Source organism: Lagopus muta, chromosome 3 (genome assembly GCF_023343835.1).
Source record: "Lagopus muta isolate bLagMut1 chromosome 3, bLagMut1 primary, whole genome shotgun sequence".
Classification (NCBI taxonomy): Eukaryota; Metazoa; Chordata; class Aves; order Galliformes; family Phasianidae; genus Lagopus; species Lagopus muta.
Genome location: NC_064435.1, coordinates 1,892,181 through 1,910,162, shown reverse-complemented (window position 1 = coordinate 1,910,162; position 17,982 = coordinate 1,892,181). Strand labels below are relative to the sequence as shown.

At 45.1% G+C, this 17,982-nt stretch overlaps 1 protein-coding gene across 11 annotated transcripts in view; it reads right to left on the bottom strand.

Moving 5' to 3' along the window:
- Positions 1-16,034, bottom strand: part of TOP1MT (DNA topoisomerase I mitochondrial) — a 38,853-nt gene extending 22,819 nt beyond the window's left edge. For 3 of the 11 annotated variants that reach the window (XR_007375694.1, XR_007375695.1, XM_048938841.1), the window contains exons 1-16: positions 15,552-15,644; positions 14,802-14,912; positions 14,510-14,600; positions 14,327-14,391; positions 14,075-14,168; positions 12,247-12,305; positions 9,337-9,409; positions 8,344-9,203; positions 6,168-6,283; positions 4,384-4,505; positions 3,486-3,608; positions 2,992-3,179; positions 2,533-2,677; positions 1,491-1,634; positions 1,117-1,302; positions 379-447 (exon numbers count right to left, since the gene is read on the bottom strand). Coding sequence is in view for 9 of the 11 variants with exons in the window: in XM_048938841.1 (XP_048794798.1) it covers positions 379-447; positions 1,117-1,302; positions 1,491-1,634; positions 2,533-2,677; positions 2,992-3,179; positions 3,486-3,608; positions 4,384-4,505; positions 6,168-6,283; positions 8,344-9,203; positions 9,337-9,409; positions 12,247-12,305; positions 14,075-14,168; positions 14,327-14,391; positions 14,510-14,600; positions 14,802-14,912; positions 15,552-15,574 (2,469 nt within the window). In the remaining 2 variants the exon portion in view is untranslated. The other 8 variants (XM_048938843.1, XM_048938844.1, XM_048938845.1 and 5 more) reach the window with 8 other exon arrangements.
- Between the last annotated feature and the right edge of the window lie 1,948 nt (positions 16,035-17,982).

Here is a 17,982-nt window from a genome sequence, read left to right as displayed (position 1 = left end):
AAGAGGTTTTACCAAGGGGATAGCTTGGAAGAAGGCTGCAGCACATCACTCCAGCATGCTCTCACACTTCCACTGAGCCCCAGTTAGGTGTGGAAGTGCCAAATGGGTGAGGTTTGACACCTCCAGCAATGCCCTGGGCAGCATTTGGATGGGCAGTTCCTCCCAGACAGGTCAGTTAGAGGAGGGAAGGAGCAGAAAACCACCTCCTTAGCAGGGACATGCATTACTTATGGGTGCATACAGACAGCTAGGCCTGCATTTGGGAAATTAGAGATATCACCAGTGAAGGAAGAATGGGAAAAAAAATAGAATCGTGATTGAGATGCTGAAATTTTATGGTTCAACAAAGGGTTCAAAAGTAGAGATGCAAAAACTTACAGAGAGCCTATCAAAGAGGTCATCACCCGGGTCTTTGTTCTTCACGAACAGCTGCAGGTTCTTGAACACCTAGAGGGGGAAGAAAGAATGGCCCTGGTCAAGGACAGAGAGCAAATTGACCCCTGACAATTCCCTCATCTCCATCAGCCTTCCCAACCAGCAACACTCTGAGTTGGACTTGCAGAATATACATCCTACCAAATCACTCACCAAATTTCAAGGACATTCATTGGGACTTCAAGACAACATTAGTGCCACAAGCTGTTTTCTCCATCACCCCTACCACTAGAATTCCATCATCCCACACAAACAGCATCACCTATCCCACAGGCACACTAACAAACAATGGGGCTTGCTTGCAAGTCTTAATTCCCAGTAGTCAACGGGGGAGATGCTTCAGAAGGTGTTACTTCTCTCATAGTTCATGGGCTAAAACAGCCTTGAAAGCCCTAACCCAAAAGTTCCCCCCCTTTTTGCAGTCCAGGAGTCAACACGCATACATCCTTACTACGCTGCACCCTTATAGTAGTGGTAAGGGGACAGCTGGTCTAGACAACCTTAAATGGAACTACAGAATCATTAAGGTTGAAAAAGACTGTCTCTTGCACATACTGTCAATATTGGAGTCAAAACAGTTTTCAGATTTGGGACTAATAACTATTAAATGAGCCAAGCCACCCAGTGAACCTTGTGCCACATCACCACACTGGCCATGATGTCCATCTCTGCCACACTTACTGGCTTTTCCACTGATACTTTGTTGTAATAGCGGATGGAGTCTTTCCCAAGGAAGTCAAACTCCACCACATGCTCCTGCCCATCCAGCTTAGAGTGCAGCTTGATGTGCTCCACACGTAGGGAACAGCAGCCAACTGTGTCTGCAGTCTCCCCTTCTTCTTTCTCATTACCAGCTCTCAGGGCCAGCTGAAAGGACACACAAAGCCATAAATCAACCACTCCAGCCCACCAGAATTCTTCTTGAAAAGGTGAAGTAGACATGAACACCAGGAAAAATGTGGAGCCCATCAGTCAATAAAAAAGTGGATCAGGTAAGATAATGCCAGCCTCAAAAGCAGCAAAGAAGCAAGGTGCCAAGGTGAGGCAACAGGTACCTTATCAATGAAGTAGAGAGCCACTGCTCTTTGTCGCTTCCTCATCTCCTTGGACTTCCAGTCAGCCTGGTACTGAGCACGGATTTTGTGGACAACATCCTTTAGTCTCCGGGCTACCTCAAACTTCTGCCAGTCCTTTTCCCCCTGGAAAAAGAAGCCAATGCATTGTCACTCAGCACCCCATCTTACTTCCATTCCCTCCAGCCAGACAGTTTTGGAAACACAACTTCCAGGGTCTAAATACTCAGAATACAGTGCCTTCTTGAGGAAAAAAAGAATAATAATAATAACAACCCTTGAAATGCAGGAAAAAAAAAAAAACAACAAGCAGAAACAACTCAACTGGGGTCTCGATGCCCTCTGCTGGCTGCGCTGGACTCAGGATCTTCACAGAATCTGAGCTACTCGTTGTCTGGATGCATCTTCTGCCAACTTGTGGCCAGAATAAGACAAGCATACTGTCAACTGTTACAGCACTGCACAGCTACAGCCACCGATTTTCACACACCATTAGTGTGGAATGACACGCAATGCATGTACTCGGCTGTGCTCAACTTGCATGCACTTTCCTTATTTGCTTTGAAGAATGGAAATAGCTTTAAATCACCTTTCTCTCCCCTGTTCATTTCCCTCCCTCCTACAGTACTACAGATGGCCATCCCACCTCCTCCTGTCCTCCATTTGCTGACACAAATGAACCAAACCCCACAGACTCCAGCTCCCCGTGGATCTTCTCAGTGCAAGCCCAGCTCTCAGCAGCCTTACCAGGATGCATGTGAGCAGCACAGCACAGGGACAGCTCTACAAGTAGCAATCTGTTCCTAAAAACACACTCAAAGCTCAACATAAACACATTTTTCCCCCTCTCACCCAACCACAACCAAGGGCATCCCAATCAATCTAGTTTTCTGCTTTTTTTCTCAAAAAGCACATTTTTTGTAGGCACACAACATCATTCTATGATATTCTCCCTTATGACCTTTCTTCCTGGAAAGAGAGGAGTGACCATAGAACTCCTCACAAAGAGCAGCATCTCACTGACCTTCAGCTTGGAGCTCGGGTTCAGCATGATGTACTTTAAGGAGTTCTGGATGTTTTCAGTCCACGAGGCCAGCCAGGTGACTGTGTTGTCAAAGCGTACTTCCTTCCATTTATGCCCCACTGGTGGCTCAGGGATCTTGGAGTCCCTGTAGATAGAACAAGGATGCAATCATTGGTTATACCAGATATCTTAGCAGTGCTTTTCAACATGATTCTATGATTTGAGAGATCACAAAGGAGAAGAAACAGGTTAGCACCTCAATAATTTTTTCACAGCAAGCTAAAGATGCCCAAAAAGTTGCATCATTGCCTGCTCAGCCTGCTCACAATTACTCCACAATGCTATCAGTCTTTATCCTCCAGATGCAAGGGATAACAGGAGAACTAACATATTTCCACTTAGAGGAAATGTGTTGTTTACCCCATCCCCAAGAATTCATCTCTTATCTCAGCAACTCACTTGCTACAGTTGATGATCACATCTTCTGGCATAATCCTCTTCTTCAGCATGCCCATTTTGGGGTGATCACCACGTCCACGGAACAGCCCTGGAGGCTCAGTTTTGAAGTTGCCTATCTTCTCCCTGTGCCCATCAAGGATGCAGTATCCATACTCCTCCTGGATCTTATCTGCCTCCTCCTTCAGTTTCTGAAACAAGCACCGTGTCAACCCATAAGACAAAGCTGAATCCCCATGATTTCTTTCCACTAGTGGAAAAAGGTAAGAAAGCACAAGGCAGTAAAGAGAGCTCAAAAGGTTAGAGAAAATTGATTAAAGGTCCAAGTTTTCTTCATACACATTATTCCTCATGCACCTTGCAAACCCGTATGGCAATGCAGTCCCAGCATGATGCTAATGAAGCAAAGGGAGGCAAGAATAATCTAAAACACCCCAAGCTGCCCCCAAAACATATCAAGTCAGTTCCAGGCATCATAGGAAACCCCAGGTTCTCACCTGCTTCTCCTCTTTGGAGAGTGCTTTCCGTGCCTCATTTTTGTCCACAAAGTACTTATGAATCTCCCTGAAGTCACACTTGTCCAACTGCTTGATTATCTCTTGTTCCTGAGGTGTCATCTCCTGTGGAAGAAATGAAGAGAGCTGAGTATGGCACAGAGGGACATGATGTAGTGGGCATGGTGGTGATGAGTTAGCAATTGAACTAGATCTTATGTCTTTTCCAGACATAAAATAATTAATCTAGGTGGCAAAAACAACTCTGTAGTGCTTTTTGGCTGTGTTTCACCTCTGGAGAAAAGCAAGTAAAGATACTCACACCAGTTCATAAAAAAAAAAAAAAAAAAAATGGCAGAAAGATACAGCCAACCCAGATATCTTAGCTACATCCACCCAAGGGTAGATAAAGCTGTACCAGCAAGTGGCCAGGCTGCTCTGGACCCACAAAGAAGCAAAACACAACCAGCTGTGGAATGGAGCAGACTTAGAGCTCTGCTACAGAAAGAAGGGGCTCCAAGAGCAAACGCAGATGGCACAGCCTACAGAAGTGACACTGAAGGGTGGGATGTGCACTAGGAAGTGTCTCATTTGTGCATAAGGAATTTGCCATAGTGTTGCAGGACCAGAAGGTTTTATCTTTGAGAGGGATGAATACCCCAGAGAAAACCTAGGGTCCATCTTGAGATAGTATCACTAAAACCCAGAAGTGCTACCTTGAGGAACTCAGGGATGCTGTAGACAGCAAACCACGACCCATCCCCAAATAAATATGGAAATAAGAAGATACATCCCCCAAAAGCATCCCTTCCTTCCCACACAACAGTCCAAGGATGACAGTCTTAACACTGGCTCTTAATGCAGAGGATTGACAGCAAGGAAACCACAATATGCAAGGTACCTTCCTCCAATCATTAAAAAAGTTGTTCTGGAAGATCTCTTTAGTTGTGTACTCATGATCAAGCATTTTTGCATAGAAAGTGGCAATTTCCTCCGTGGCCAGGCTCAGCTTCAGGGGTTTACCTAGAAAGGAGAAAAGCATTAGTTACAGGGACATCTCAATCCAGCAGTCCTAGGAGGCTGCTTGGTTGGTCCTCATGTTCAGCACAGTACCCAGAGCAAGGACAAAGGCTGAAAATGGACACTGGCAGCCCACACACAGCTTTGCCTGTGGATTAACACTGAGCACTCAGCACAGCAGGATGCTGCCACAACCAATTTGAAATCACACGCTACGTGTTCTTCTCCAGGAGAGATCCTGAATTACTCTGAGCTCACTGAGCCACAGCAGACTCTGTGCAATGAATTGTAGAATCACTACTGTTAAAAAAAAGACCTCTAAAATCATCAAGTCCAACCATAAATCCATCAACACCGTGACCACCAAATCACATCCCTCAACATTGTCCCTCAGTCCCAAACTCTTGGCTTAACAGGACAACATAGAAAGGTTTGTTTTCCCAACTATGGTCAGTTCCAGGTGCATGCTGAATAGCCAAGATACCACTCAGAAGTTTCACATCAAATCACATCCCACAAGATGTGGGATGAAACAATCAATGTGGAAATTCCACAAGTCATTTTGTGGAGGTGGCAAAAACCACCAGCCTCTCTTGAATCAATGAGCTCAGGAAACATCTTGGTTCCTGCTAGAAAGCAAACACTTTAAAAACAGCTTTTCTAGACAAGCCACTAAAAAAAGCACCCTTCAGAGTCCCAGGGATGGTTCAATTCTGCACTAGACGCTGATTTTGGAGTGTTGACTGCCACCTGAACTGCAGCAATAATGACAGCACCTCCCCAGATCCCAAACTAAAGAACCAGCCCTGATGCACACCACACAAATGGGTCTGCAGGAGCACAGAGGGGATCCAAACCCTATGCAGAACCACAAATAGCTGCCTCACATAGCAAAAAAAAAAAATAAAAAAAATAAAGGTCACTGGCAATCCCATCAATGTCCTAGCATGCCCTCTACTGACTGAACTGCCACATATCACATTTTCTCATATTGGCTTTTTATTTATTCCTGTTACAAAGAACTACAAGGAACAGGAAGCCTCAGTGAGAGGCTGAGGAGCAAGGTTCCATGGGACTGATCTCCTCCCAACTCAATTATCCCTTAATTGTAACAGACTGCTCAGGGTGGTGGTAGAACCACTGTCCCCAGAGGTGTTCAAGAAACATGGACAGGGGGCACTGAGGGACACGGTTAGTAGGAAAAAATGGTGATAGGCTAACAGACTTGATGTTCTTAGAAGTCTTTTCCAGCCTTAATGATTCTATGGTTCTTGCTTCCACCCCTAGGAGGGTGGGGTTCATGGCTGGACAATGGGGAAAAAGAGAGTTCAGCAAACACAGAATAAACCAAAGGAGGACAGTAGAAGGCTGCATCCATCCCCTCCTGGTCCACCTTCGCAAAGTTAAACATAATCTTAAGGTATTGGCATTGATACGCATTGCATCACTTTGAGATACTCAGGGTCCAGCCAGCCCTGAGCATCCCACAATCAAAAAAAAAGGCTGTAAGCAGAGGACCAAGTCCCAAGTGAGGTTTACTCCAAGGGGATATTATGGCCCTTTTAATAAGTGCTCTGCAGCTTGCCTCTCCTGTCTAAGAGGAGATACCAGCTCCTTGGCCATGCAGAAAACAACACCACATGCCCCCTCCCAGGTTGAACCTACCATCATAATAAAATTGCACATCATCAGGCAGAGGCTCGTAGAGAGGGACAAAGTAGGGTCCTTTGTGTTCCAGCTGTTTCCACTTCACCCCATCGTTTGTCTTCTCTTCTTCCCACCTGGGATAGAAGCACATATATCCATGAGATCAACCCTACCTCAGTGTCTGGGACCTTGTCCTGAGCAGTACCACAACATATAAGTGAAATTCCATCACTCCAGACACTGCCTCAGTTTCCCCATTCTTCCAAACATGCAAAACAATGATCCAACCAAGGGAAAAACATCCTGGAGGAGGCAGAAAATAATGACCCCAGTTCAGTGGGATGTGAAGGAACTGAAGGAGGGCAAAAAGACAGAACCATCGACCAAACCCCTGGGGACAGCCACCAACATGCCACCAAGAGCTACAAAAGATTCTCATTTTGCACCAAAGATGCAAGGGTTAAAATGGACAGGACACCTCGTCCTGCTCATTAAAAAGCACAAAAACAAAAGGGATCATGGTCATCCCACCATCCCATGCTGCCTATGGTGTGACCTTAATGCAAATAGGGTCTTAACGCACCACTCCCTCACCCCTGCATGGCAAATAGGATTTTAAAATGACTGCAAGTTGCAGCTGTAAAATAAGGATGCGAGTTAGATAGATTAAGAAACACCCACCCTGGGGAGAAAAAAAAAAAAACAACGAAAAACCACAAAACATTTATAAATATTTTAAACAGTATATTAAATAAGCTAACTGAGGTTTGAGTAAAGAGGAAGAAGCAGCAGGCAATGCACGGAGACAAGCAGGGGATCTGCACCCCATGGCTCTGTACATACAGAACACCCAACATCTCTGGGAAAATGGAACCAGCAGGAAAAAAAAGAATAGCAAAATTTTACCACTGGAAACAAGCAAGCAAAAAGAAAAGCGGAAAACAAAGACTAAGAATGGAGTCGTGTTGCTCGGCGGTACCCCGGAAGTGTTTCAGAGGAGGAGTGTTCCAGGGGAGGAAATTGCATCAAAAGCTAGATAGATTGCATCAAAAAGCGTGTTGTGCCAGGAAAATAAAAATATATGGGAAAAATATATAAAGATATTTAGGAAAATATAAAGATATACACATTAAATCAACAGGCTGCAGAAAACGTGGCTGAAAGCGCCTCTGAGAGGCTAGCAGTGATTTGCAGAGCGCTGTAATGCCTCCACCTCTCCCCCCAAACCCATGCAACCCGCCGGCCAAGCAAAGCAAATCCCTGTACTCACCTGCTGTAGCCCCCTGACCCTGCACGAAAGGCAGTGGGGATGAACGGAGGGCGAGGGATCCCTCGGCCAAGCAGCGAGGTGGCCAAACACCGATACATCCCACCCACAGCCCACAGAGGTGGTCACCCCCAGCATCATGTCCCAGGCACCCTGCTACCCGCTGGGGCACGCTGGCATTACCCAAAGCATTGCCATGAGAAGAAAACACCCGCTGTTGGTTGGGGTTGTGGCACTTCCCCCCCACGTGTCGGAGCAATGGAGCCTTGTGGGAAATGTAGTTCTGTGTGTTCGTGTGCATGCTTTGAGGCAATTCAGCCTAACGCACGACTTCAGCAATGTAGCAGCACTGCTTTTTATGAAATAGATTTTTCTTCTTTAAAAAAATCTATTTTCAAAACACACTGTGCCCTACAAAATCATTTCCTAAGGTCTGGGGTTGTTGGAACTGAATGATCTTAAGACACCCTTTCCAACCAAAGTCGTACTATCATTGTATGATTTGGATGATACCCATGAGCATCCCTGTCTGGGATAACTGGGATAATGCCCAGCAGCTCCATACAGCCAAGGGTTTGTGACAGGCTGGAAAGGGGTTTGTTGATCACCTCCTTTCACCAGCCATGAGCACCTACCTTACTTGGTTGTACATCAGCAAAGCCAGTTCAGGAGGAATTCTTATAGTAGTATGTACCATAAAAATATCATATGAATACTATTATGTTGTCACAACCTCCTGTCATCTCTCACACCCTTCCTCTTGCCCAAAGCATCAAGTTCAGGACTTCAGAAAATACAGCCAAGCAATTAATAAAAATATTAATAAAAAATAGAAAAGTTTCAGTTTTATCCTAAGAAATAAAACTAAAAGCCTCATTATACTCAAGTTAAATCTGCTCAGAGGCCAAACACATGCAGTATGCTTACCATTTCCACTTGTTTTCTGTTTCTTCTTTCTTTTCTTTTTCTTTTCCCTCCTTTTTAACCCTTTTGTTGTTATTCTCCTCTCCTTCATCCTTAGATTTTCTTTTCTGGGTTTTCTTTGGGGTCTCTTCCTCTTTGCCTTTCTTCCCCTTCTCTTTGTCTTTCTTTTTCTCTTTTGGCTTTTTCTCCTTATCTTTCTGCTTTTTCTCCAGCACATCTCCATTCCCCACCTCCTTATCCTCAGTCTCCATGCTCTGACTCTGCCCCCATCCCTTTTCTCCCTGTTTATCCACCTCCTCCTCCTTTATTCCTTTTCCATCTTCACTTTCCTTTTCTTCGTCTCTCACTCCTAATTCCTCACCCAAGCTTTCCAGCTCTTGCTTCTCTTCCACCTTTTTCTCCTTCTTTATTTTCTTCCTCCCCTGCTCCTCCTCCTCCACTTTTACCTTCTTGCGCTTCTCCCCTCTCCCTTTCTGCTTTTCCCTCTCATCAGCCCTTCCCCATGTGCTGCTGCTCCCTTGCTTGGCTTTATCCTGTCTGACTCCACAATTCCTGTCCCCATCAGCACCATCTTCTTCCCTGATGTCCTCCATCACATTCCCAAGGCTTTCCTCTAACTTATCCTTTTTGGTCTCTCCTTTTCTCAGCAAATTCTCCCTCTGCTTCTTTGGCTCTTGCTTCTTCTCTGTTTGTTTTTTTCTTTTCATGCCTCTGGCATCCCCTTTCTGCATTGGAACATGAGGGTCTAGTTCCTTCTCCACACTCTCCATCGAAGCAGTGACCTCCACAGCCAACCTTGAAGCCCCAGGCTCTCCAGAGAGGAATTCAGCTACACCATTATCACCTCTACTTGGCTTGAGGAGCTGCAGGAAGCAAAAAACAGGGGAAAAAAAGATTGACATTGGGAAAGGAGACAAAGCAAACAGATGCATAGAGGAGGAGCATACCACACAAGATTGGGTTTGGGGAACCATGGTCATCCCACAGCTTTCCTACCCCAACTTCATCCTCTGCCTCTGAGAGCTGCTGTCCCACTGCAGGTCCCTCTCTCCAGGATTTACTCTTTGACCTGTAACAAACACACAGCCTCTTCTCATAGCAGAATGGCTGAGGAATGGAATGGACCTCTTTGTCCATCTGGTCCAAGCCCTGCTCAAGTAAGAGCAAGTTGCCCAGAAACAAAATTTCAGGCAAAATAGGAAGGACGTAGAACTATTAAAAAGCATCCAAAGGAAGACCATGAAGAGCAGGAAGGATCTAAAGGGCAATACATAAAAAAGCAGCCAAAATCACTGTGTTTGTTCAGCCCAGAGCAGAGGAGGCTGAGGGAGACCTCATAGCAGCCTACAACTCCCCAGAGGGGCAGTGCTGAGCTCTGTTCTCTGGTGACAGTGACAGAACCAGAGGGAACGGCATGAAGCTGTGACCCTATGGAGAGGGTCAAGTGGATGTTAGGATCTTCACCAGAGTGGCAGGCATGAAATAGGCTCCCAAGGGCAACGGTCACAGCCCCAAACTGTCACAGTTTAAGGAGTGTTGTGACAATGCTCTCAAATAATAGGATTTGGATTTTGAGTGGTCCTGCATGGAGCCAGGAATTGGTCTCTATGATCTCTATGGGTCCCTTTCAACATTCTGCGATTCTCAGCTTCTCCACTCAGCAGAGCTGCTCCAAGTCAAGAAGCATCTTTGTGGCTCTTCATTAGACCCTGTCAAATATATTCAGGTCTCTCTTGTACTGGGGAGCACAGGATTTATCAAGATGCAGCCTCTGCATCTTACATAGGGGGAAAAAAAAAAAAGGATTGCTCCTGAACATGTTCACATCTTCTCCAGCACAGCAGCACCCCATGCTGCAGCAGACAAAGATAACCCAAAGCAGCAGAAAGCAGCCTTCATAGGAATAGGATGGCCTGTTTGCAGCTTACAGCATGACACTCCCCCTGATAGGACAAGAGGAAATGTTTTCAAACTAAAAGAGGGGACATTTAGACTGAATGTAAGGAACAAGGTTTTGTTTGTTTTCTCTTTTACAGTAAGGGTAGTGAAGCACTGGAACAGGTTACCCAGTGAGGTAATGGATGTCTCACCCTTGGAGACATTCAAGGTCAGGCTGAACAAGGCTCTGAGCAACTGCCTGAACTGTAGATGTCTCTGTTCACTGTACGGAGAGTTGGACTAGATGACCTTTAAGAGGCCCTTCCAACTCAAACAATTTTATGACAAAGCTCAAATGAGCAGGACCACAAGAACTCCTGATCAAGCGTAGACGCATCATGCCCACGGACATCTCCAAGAACACCCCTGCCTAGTGAACAGGACAGTTCTGCAGGGTTTAGTGAATAAAGAAGCACATGGAGGTGGCATCTGAACACCATGGAAACACTGGAGGAAGTGATGGCCTTTGGGTAAGACAGACTGAAGTCAGCTGTCTTGCTGAAGACTCTGAGGATTTGCAGACAGACACCCTCATATCCCTCTTAACAAGGGGAACAGAGGGTCAGCACAATGAGGAAGTACACAACCCCCTTAATCAAAATACGCTGCAGGATGAGAAGGAGCATGCAGATCCGTGATCTCCACTGGCAGCAACATGGGTGGGGGAAACAAAGACATTTTATCAGTCAAAGACATCGGGTGAATTTTTGGAAGCTCTGTGGTACGTGCCAACACCATAAAGAACCAACTTTCCTGTATAAAGAATGCCAGAGCATCCACCAAGCAAAATCAGTTTCAACAATAGGAGGGAGACGTTCCACTAATTTCTAGGAGAGCAGTGCTAAGTTACTGGACTGCAGGACTCTAGAGCAAACCAGGCTTCCAGAAAACCTTCAAGGTTGCTCAGGGTGGAGGAGAAAATGCCCCAGAAAGGCAACAGCTTGAGGATCAGCACTGGCAGCCTATTCTGCATCAGGGAGGAATAATCCTAGTTGCTGGCATCAACACTTCATCACAGCAAGCCATTGGATGGGGTCTTCCCACCCTGTCTTCAGATCCCTACAAAGAGTCAGCATTCCCACTCTTCACCAGCAGTACCTCATGTATCCCTGACATATCAAACTCAAGACCCTAAATAGCTCTCCCATGTCCTACTAGGCTGCCCCATGAAGAACGCACGACCTACAGCCAAGCTGAAGTATGGCTTTGCAGTCAAATCCCTGGAGAAGAACTTGTTTTCCCACAGCCCAAGCCCCAAAGCAACTCCGGGGAAATAACACCAGGGAGATGGCCCAGTCCGGATGCATTTTTGGAGTATTGCACAATTTTCACTAAACTCATTAGTGCAAATAGCTAGGCAAAACACACTTCAATATTATTAGGAGCCAGTTGATTTGTGACTCAGAGGGCAAAGTCCCGCAGCCTTTTCAGAGGAGATCCTTCCCTAGAAGGTCTTATTAGAGGCTTCTCACTGGACATGAAAGCCTCTGCCTCTGTAAGGTGGAGAGGATCAGCCTGCTGAAGGCCAGCATTATGAATGCAGGTTCCTATCTCTACCCAGATCTAGCATAGGGAGAGGGATAGAAACACCCTTTTCCCAGGCATTGTGAGACTGCTTGTCCCCCCTAGTGTTTCCTCACCGCCTACCTTCCACATTTATGTAGGTATGTGCAGCCAAGCAGTTGTGTCTTGCTGACTTGAGCATCCTTCTATACTTTGAGAGGTCAGATCAGGCCAGGAGCCTCCCACATCCACTCAAAACCCAGGATACACACCCAAATTCTACTTGCATTGTTTTCTGGCCATCTCTGGGGGCCACCAGAGGCACCAATACACATCCAAGCCCCACAAAGGCATAAATAGTCGGGTAGTCTCAATGATAAAGGAGATAAAGGGTAAGTTTCCATTTCTCTGCACAAAAAAGAAAAAATTAAAAAAAAAAAATATCAAGAAAACATCCTGATTTACCTGGAGGAGTCCTTCAGTCCCACTGATGACCCTTGGTGGAGGGTGGAATCAGTTTCCTCCTGGAAGGGATTAACAGCATTGATGCAGCAAGAGGTTAAAAAGGCAGAGTTTGCATGGGTATCCCAACAGCAGCACTGCCCCCAAGCAGTCATCCAGCTCCTTTGACAGCAGCCACCCAGGCCATGGTCCCTGCATCCCACTAATATCCCCTTCCTCAGCCACCTCTTCTAGAAACCCACACCCCAAAACAGTGGGCATAAATTAGCCTGATTTCTCCAAACGTGAAGGCACTTTTGATGTTTTATCAGGTTTGGAAAACCATATCTTAACTTCACTGCTAAAAAGGTATTTTTGTAGAGCACAGCCACAAAAAAAAATCATCACCTGTTTTATCCATATGCTTATTAGATGTATTGCTGTTACTGGGGACAATGGGCCAGGATGCCAGAAAGACGGGAGAAAAAAAAAAAGATGCTTCTAATCACAGCTTATGTGCATTCAGGCCAGCTTATTCCTTACAAGGTTAAACGGCCATTGTAGCAGATGGCAGAAGGAAAAGAGATGCAAGGGGCAAAGCCATAGGTGGGAAATACAACAAGAGGGAACAGCAGGGAAGGAAGTGAAGGAAAAAAGCAAAACAACAGGAAAAAAAATGAGGACAGGATCTGGAAGCAAATGCGCTCAGGTTGGACTCAGAGCCCCAGAATCTGCCAACCAGCATACAAAGCTATGTCCAACGATGCGCTGCCCTGAAGCCCATGCCAGCTTCAATCAGTGTTTGCCAAGCACTGGGGATCTTGTTAAGAAATTCTGACTCCCTGAGTTTCTCTTTCCAAAAGCTTTCAAGGGAGGCCAAAACCACACAGGGATTTTTCTTGAAAGCTGCTCATGAGAAGCAGCTGGGTTAACTCATTAAGGGCTAAGAAAGCTGAGTTAATTATAGGTTGGTTATGGCAATATGCACTTCTGTTCTCTGGGAATATGCCTGCTCTCAGATTCACAATCATCCAGCCGCCATCAGAAATTAGGTGGTCAATTCAGGAGCCAGGCTTTTCCACAGAAATCCTACGTGCAAATGCTGTTGAGAATGGTGGCAATAACAGGACATCAACCATGACGCTTCTAGGTTTCAAGGCTGCAACACAGCTCCAATTGGGAAAGGTCAACATTTTCAACGCCATTTGCAAGAAGGATGGAGACTCATCATGGGAGAGTAAAAGCATATACTAAGTACCCCTAAAGCAGCAAAAAACAAACAAACAAAAACAAAAAAAACCACCAAGGGCTCTGCTATGGGAAAAAGCTCCATGGATTTATCACCGGTCCTGGATGTCAATACAAAGCACTGCAACTTTTCCTGAGGTCTACACGGAGATGGGGCTCCAGCTACTCCTACCCATGTGAGATATATTAACGTGGGTAATGCAAGATATACAGAGAATTGCCTTGGATACATGCTTCCTAGCATTATCCCAAGAACAGCAGCAAGTCATAGAGTAGGGAAAACTATTAGTAAAACCTAAATAAGTCAAAGGAATGTTGTTAGGATGAGACCTATCCCAGTCTTATGCTTGGGTGTGCCATCATGGTGCTTCCCATTAGGGCAAGCTCACACTCTTGATCCAACACTAAATGCATTGGATGCAACCTCAATGCCACCCACATCTACTTGTAGAGCACACAAGCTTCAGTTCTTTTATTTAATTGAAGTTGCTCAAAAGATCCTTATTGTGGGCTCAAACCAAGCTACAGGACAGTATTCCCACAGCTCCCTTGAAAGTAAACTAAGAGTGTTTCTGAATCCCTCAGCACAGAGACCACCACATACCAACAAGGATGAAGCTGCCTCCTTCACTTGAATCCCATCCTGCCGCATTGAGTCGAGATCTTTTTCTTCTGCAACCTCACGCCTTAGAGAGCTTCTTGGACAGAAAGAAAAGAGAAGACATGTTTTTTCCAATTAATAAAAAAAACCTATTTTAATAATAATAATGATTCCAACCTGGAATAGGCAAAGTCCCACAGCTCCCATCCCCTCCCCATAAATGCCTTCAACCCTTCCATCCAGCTAAGGAGTTACCTACTGATGGTGTTCTCCTGCAGTGGCTTCTCCTTGACTTTCTTCTTCCCTTTCAGTACAGCAGCCTACATACCAGAAGAAAGGAAGAGAGAAGTTAATGCAATGGGTTTAGTGCCTATGAAACACCAAGGCACACACTAGAATCATCTCCACCGCCCAAGTATAGAAAAGGCTGTTAAGTACCTGCCCCATGCATGGTATTTCTTCTGGTTGCTCCTTCACCTGACTTGTCTTCGGCATCCCCTGCCCCTTCTCCAACTTGCTCTTTTGTTTTCTGAGGATGATAGCAAGTTTATCCCATAGAGGCCAACCTCTGCAAACGCTTTGGTGACAATAACCCACCATACAGCTGCATTGCATAACCTTACTAGAAAGGAAATAACAACAAAAACACTCCCCAAAAGGACAGTTAATGAGCTGCCCACTAGAACTAGTTACAATAACATAAAAACCCAAGCCCCACCAAGGTGCTCACCGACTGCTGCTGTCCTTTGTCTTCTTGGTCCTTGAGACCCCCATGGCTTCATTGATGTCTGGCTCTTCAGGATGGGACACAGAGTTAAGGCAGCATTCCCAAAGATGTACACTGCAACAAGATGGAGATGAGTGACAACACCCCAGCAATGCTCTCAGGGGAAACCCTACTGAGCGCTTGCTCTGTAGCTCAACTTCCAAAAGGACCATCAAGCAGCAAAGCATTAAGCTTAGCTCCTAAAATGTTGATAGCTTCATTTTCAATGCTCTGTCCCAAAATAAATCCCCACGTAACATTGATAGCTTCATAAAAGTAGGCAGGGACTGTGTGCTGGGCTGGATTTGCACCCAAAAGATGCAACAGAACTTACCCATAGCACTGAACATACCCAAAAAAATGATCAGAGCCAAAACATAATAAAATATAGCAAACATGCAAGTGCACAGTTTAAACTTAGACTTTACAGTTAGGATACCATTTCCCCTCCTTTCCACTGCTGGAGCAGGCAAAATCTCCCTAAAAATTACTGCCTCCCCCTTGAAACTCAAGGTGTAAAAGACTGCAAGAAATAAAGTTCTGATTTCAGCAACATTAAGGTGACCCTTAACCATGAAGGTCCTTCCCATCAAGGAAAATAGTGAATTTTCTAAAGACTGAAGAGCACAACATACCCTAAAAAACTCTCTAAGAAATAAGAAACACTTTGAAGACTTCTGTTTCACCAGCTCTTCTAGAACTGTGAGGGCTTACATTGCTGGTAGGACTATTTTCATCCAGCACAGGGTAACATGCTCAAAACCACTCAAGCTAGAGAAAGCCTCAACCTCCTCCCACACTACTCCCCAAAAGAAAATACCCCCAATGAAGTCAGTTTAAGACTTTCTTGGCCCTGATTGGAGGCTGCCAACCTAAAATGCACCTGGGGAAATGAAGCTTTCAGCCCCCAAAAGGAGTTTAAGGAGAAACCTAGCAAGAATGCTTTCAGCAAGGGGTCAAAAGGACTTGGTATTACTTCAGAAAAAAAACAACCTTATGCAACTTTGTCTCTTCCAGAGGATTTCACCCCTGCTATCAGATAATTAGAAGTCTAAACACAGTTTTTCTCTCTCACTTCTTACCCATCAGAGCCCCATGGTTGAATACATAGAGTGTTTAAACCGAGGCACGGGGTGCAGAGCTTGAAGTCTCATAGGTACTTCTGGCCATAACTTTCACCTTGAAGTGTTCACCCATGCTGCTCCCTCCCCAGCCCTATTCAAACAGGTGAAACTATTGATTGCACCTGCACTCATTCCCATCCAATACCTCTTTGCAGCTGAGGATCTCCTCCTTTGCAAAGGGATCTCCTCATCAGCAGCACATGGGCTTGGTGGAAAGGGACTGCAGGTGACTCAGAACACTTCCCTCTCAGTTGTGGTGCTCATGGACGTGATCTTTGTAGTTGTAGGCTGATGGTTGGACTTGATATTCTTTTCCAACCTGAATGATCCTACGAGCACTTTGCATGGCACAAAAAATGACCTTTGCCCCAAAGTTTGTTTTTTAAGGAAATTTTTACCCACTGTCCCATATTCTATGATTTGGGCTAGTAGCTCTTCCACCATAGATCTGGTGCTAAAAAGGATGTGGTGTAACATGGTTTTGGTCGTGGTAGATTGATGGCTGGACGTGATGCTTTTAAGAGTCTTTTTCCAATCCATGTTACTAAATGGGCATTTTGCATAGCAAGATACGTGACCATTGCCTACCAATGGTAGGTTTGGTTTTTAAGGAAACATTTCAGCATCACCCCATATATGGGTAAATAGCGGGGCCCTGTGTTCCCTTGGGAAGATGCCGAAGCGGAAACACCCCAAGGCAGGGCTGGCTCCAGGAGAATCCTCTTTGATCCCATTGCGCCACATAGAGAAGAAGCACCCAAGCCACCTTTCTTGCTGGATGAGTAAAAGTCATCAAGGGGTGGGAGCCTGCCCCAGGGCAGGGAGCAGGAGACAGTGGCATGCTATGGCTTGTTTGCTCTTGGAAGCCTTCTGTAAGCTGGGGACCGGTGTACATTCAGGTTGTTGGGGTTTTTTTTGTGCCTATATGGATTTATTTAACCTCGATGAGGATTTCTCTTGAGATCTCAGTGCTGGTTGTGTTTTCTGTGATGGGAAAGGATGGGGTTTGTAGGGTAGATAAGCTGGGAAAAAAACCTTTTCCAAGCTGTAAGTGCTCTAATTTGCATATCTCTCCTCTCCAAAACAAAATCCGTGTTAAAACTGGATATATATTACTTATTATTATATGGTTTCCTATTGCACTCTTTGAAATGGGAGCAGGATAGCATCATGTGGGACTTTTCAGTGGAATCTCTGCATGGTTTGGTGATGCCACGGTGCTGTCACCCTGTTGGTGGCAATGCCCTCATGAAGTTTCAATCCTAGCTAACTTCCTCATCAGCAAAACATGGAACAGAAAGAGAAAATCCCAATGGAGACAGTGCACGAGTGCAGGGAATTCCTTTTCCCACATGCTCCTTGGCTTGTGCATGAGGATTAAAGCATTCAACTCTGCTGTGATACTCAGCAGAAAAGGCATTGCTGCCATTCCAGATTAAATGCTGTTTTCGTCATTCTGTTCCAGAAGCTCTTTTTGGATTGGGAAGCCAAATGAGAAAACCCCATTATAACCCATTGCTTTCCTCAAGACAGCATGAAACACTCATAGCCTCGACAAGGGAAAATCTTACAGGAAAGGCGGATAGGGTTTAGTTTACTTTGGCTGTTATGCAATGATCTAATACACACTAGGCTAACATTTCCCTTCATTAAACAGCTGAGTGGAGTTGACGTGCATAGGACTCATTGTACACAAGTGCACTCTCATTAACTTCATTATAGAAACAAAACCAGGAGTATAAGGGACCTTTTGGGATGACACACGCATCGCTGTGATGGATGCCACATGTTTAAGGATTCTAAGTGCAACTGGGAATTATCATTTTCCAACCTCTGGGTATTTTCCATGACATTTTGCTGCTTTTCATCCAGCTCGTATACTGTAGAAAGCAAAACGCTGACATTTGTTAACCACACGGCTCACAGAGGTGAAAGCAGGGCAGAATTTGCTTGTGAAAATTATTAAAAAAAAAAAAAAAGAAAGAAAAAAAAAAGAAAAAAGATTTTATTTTATTTTTAAG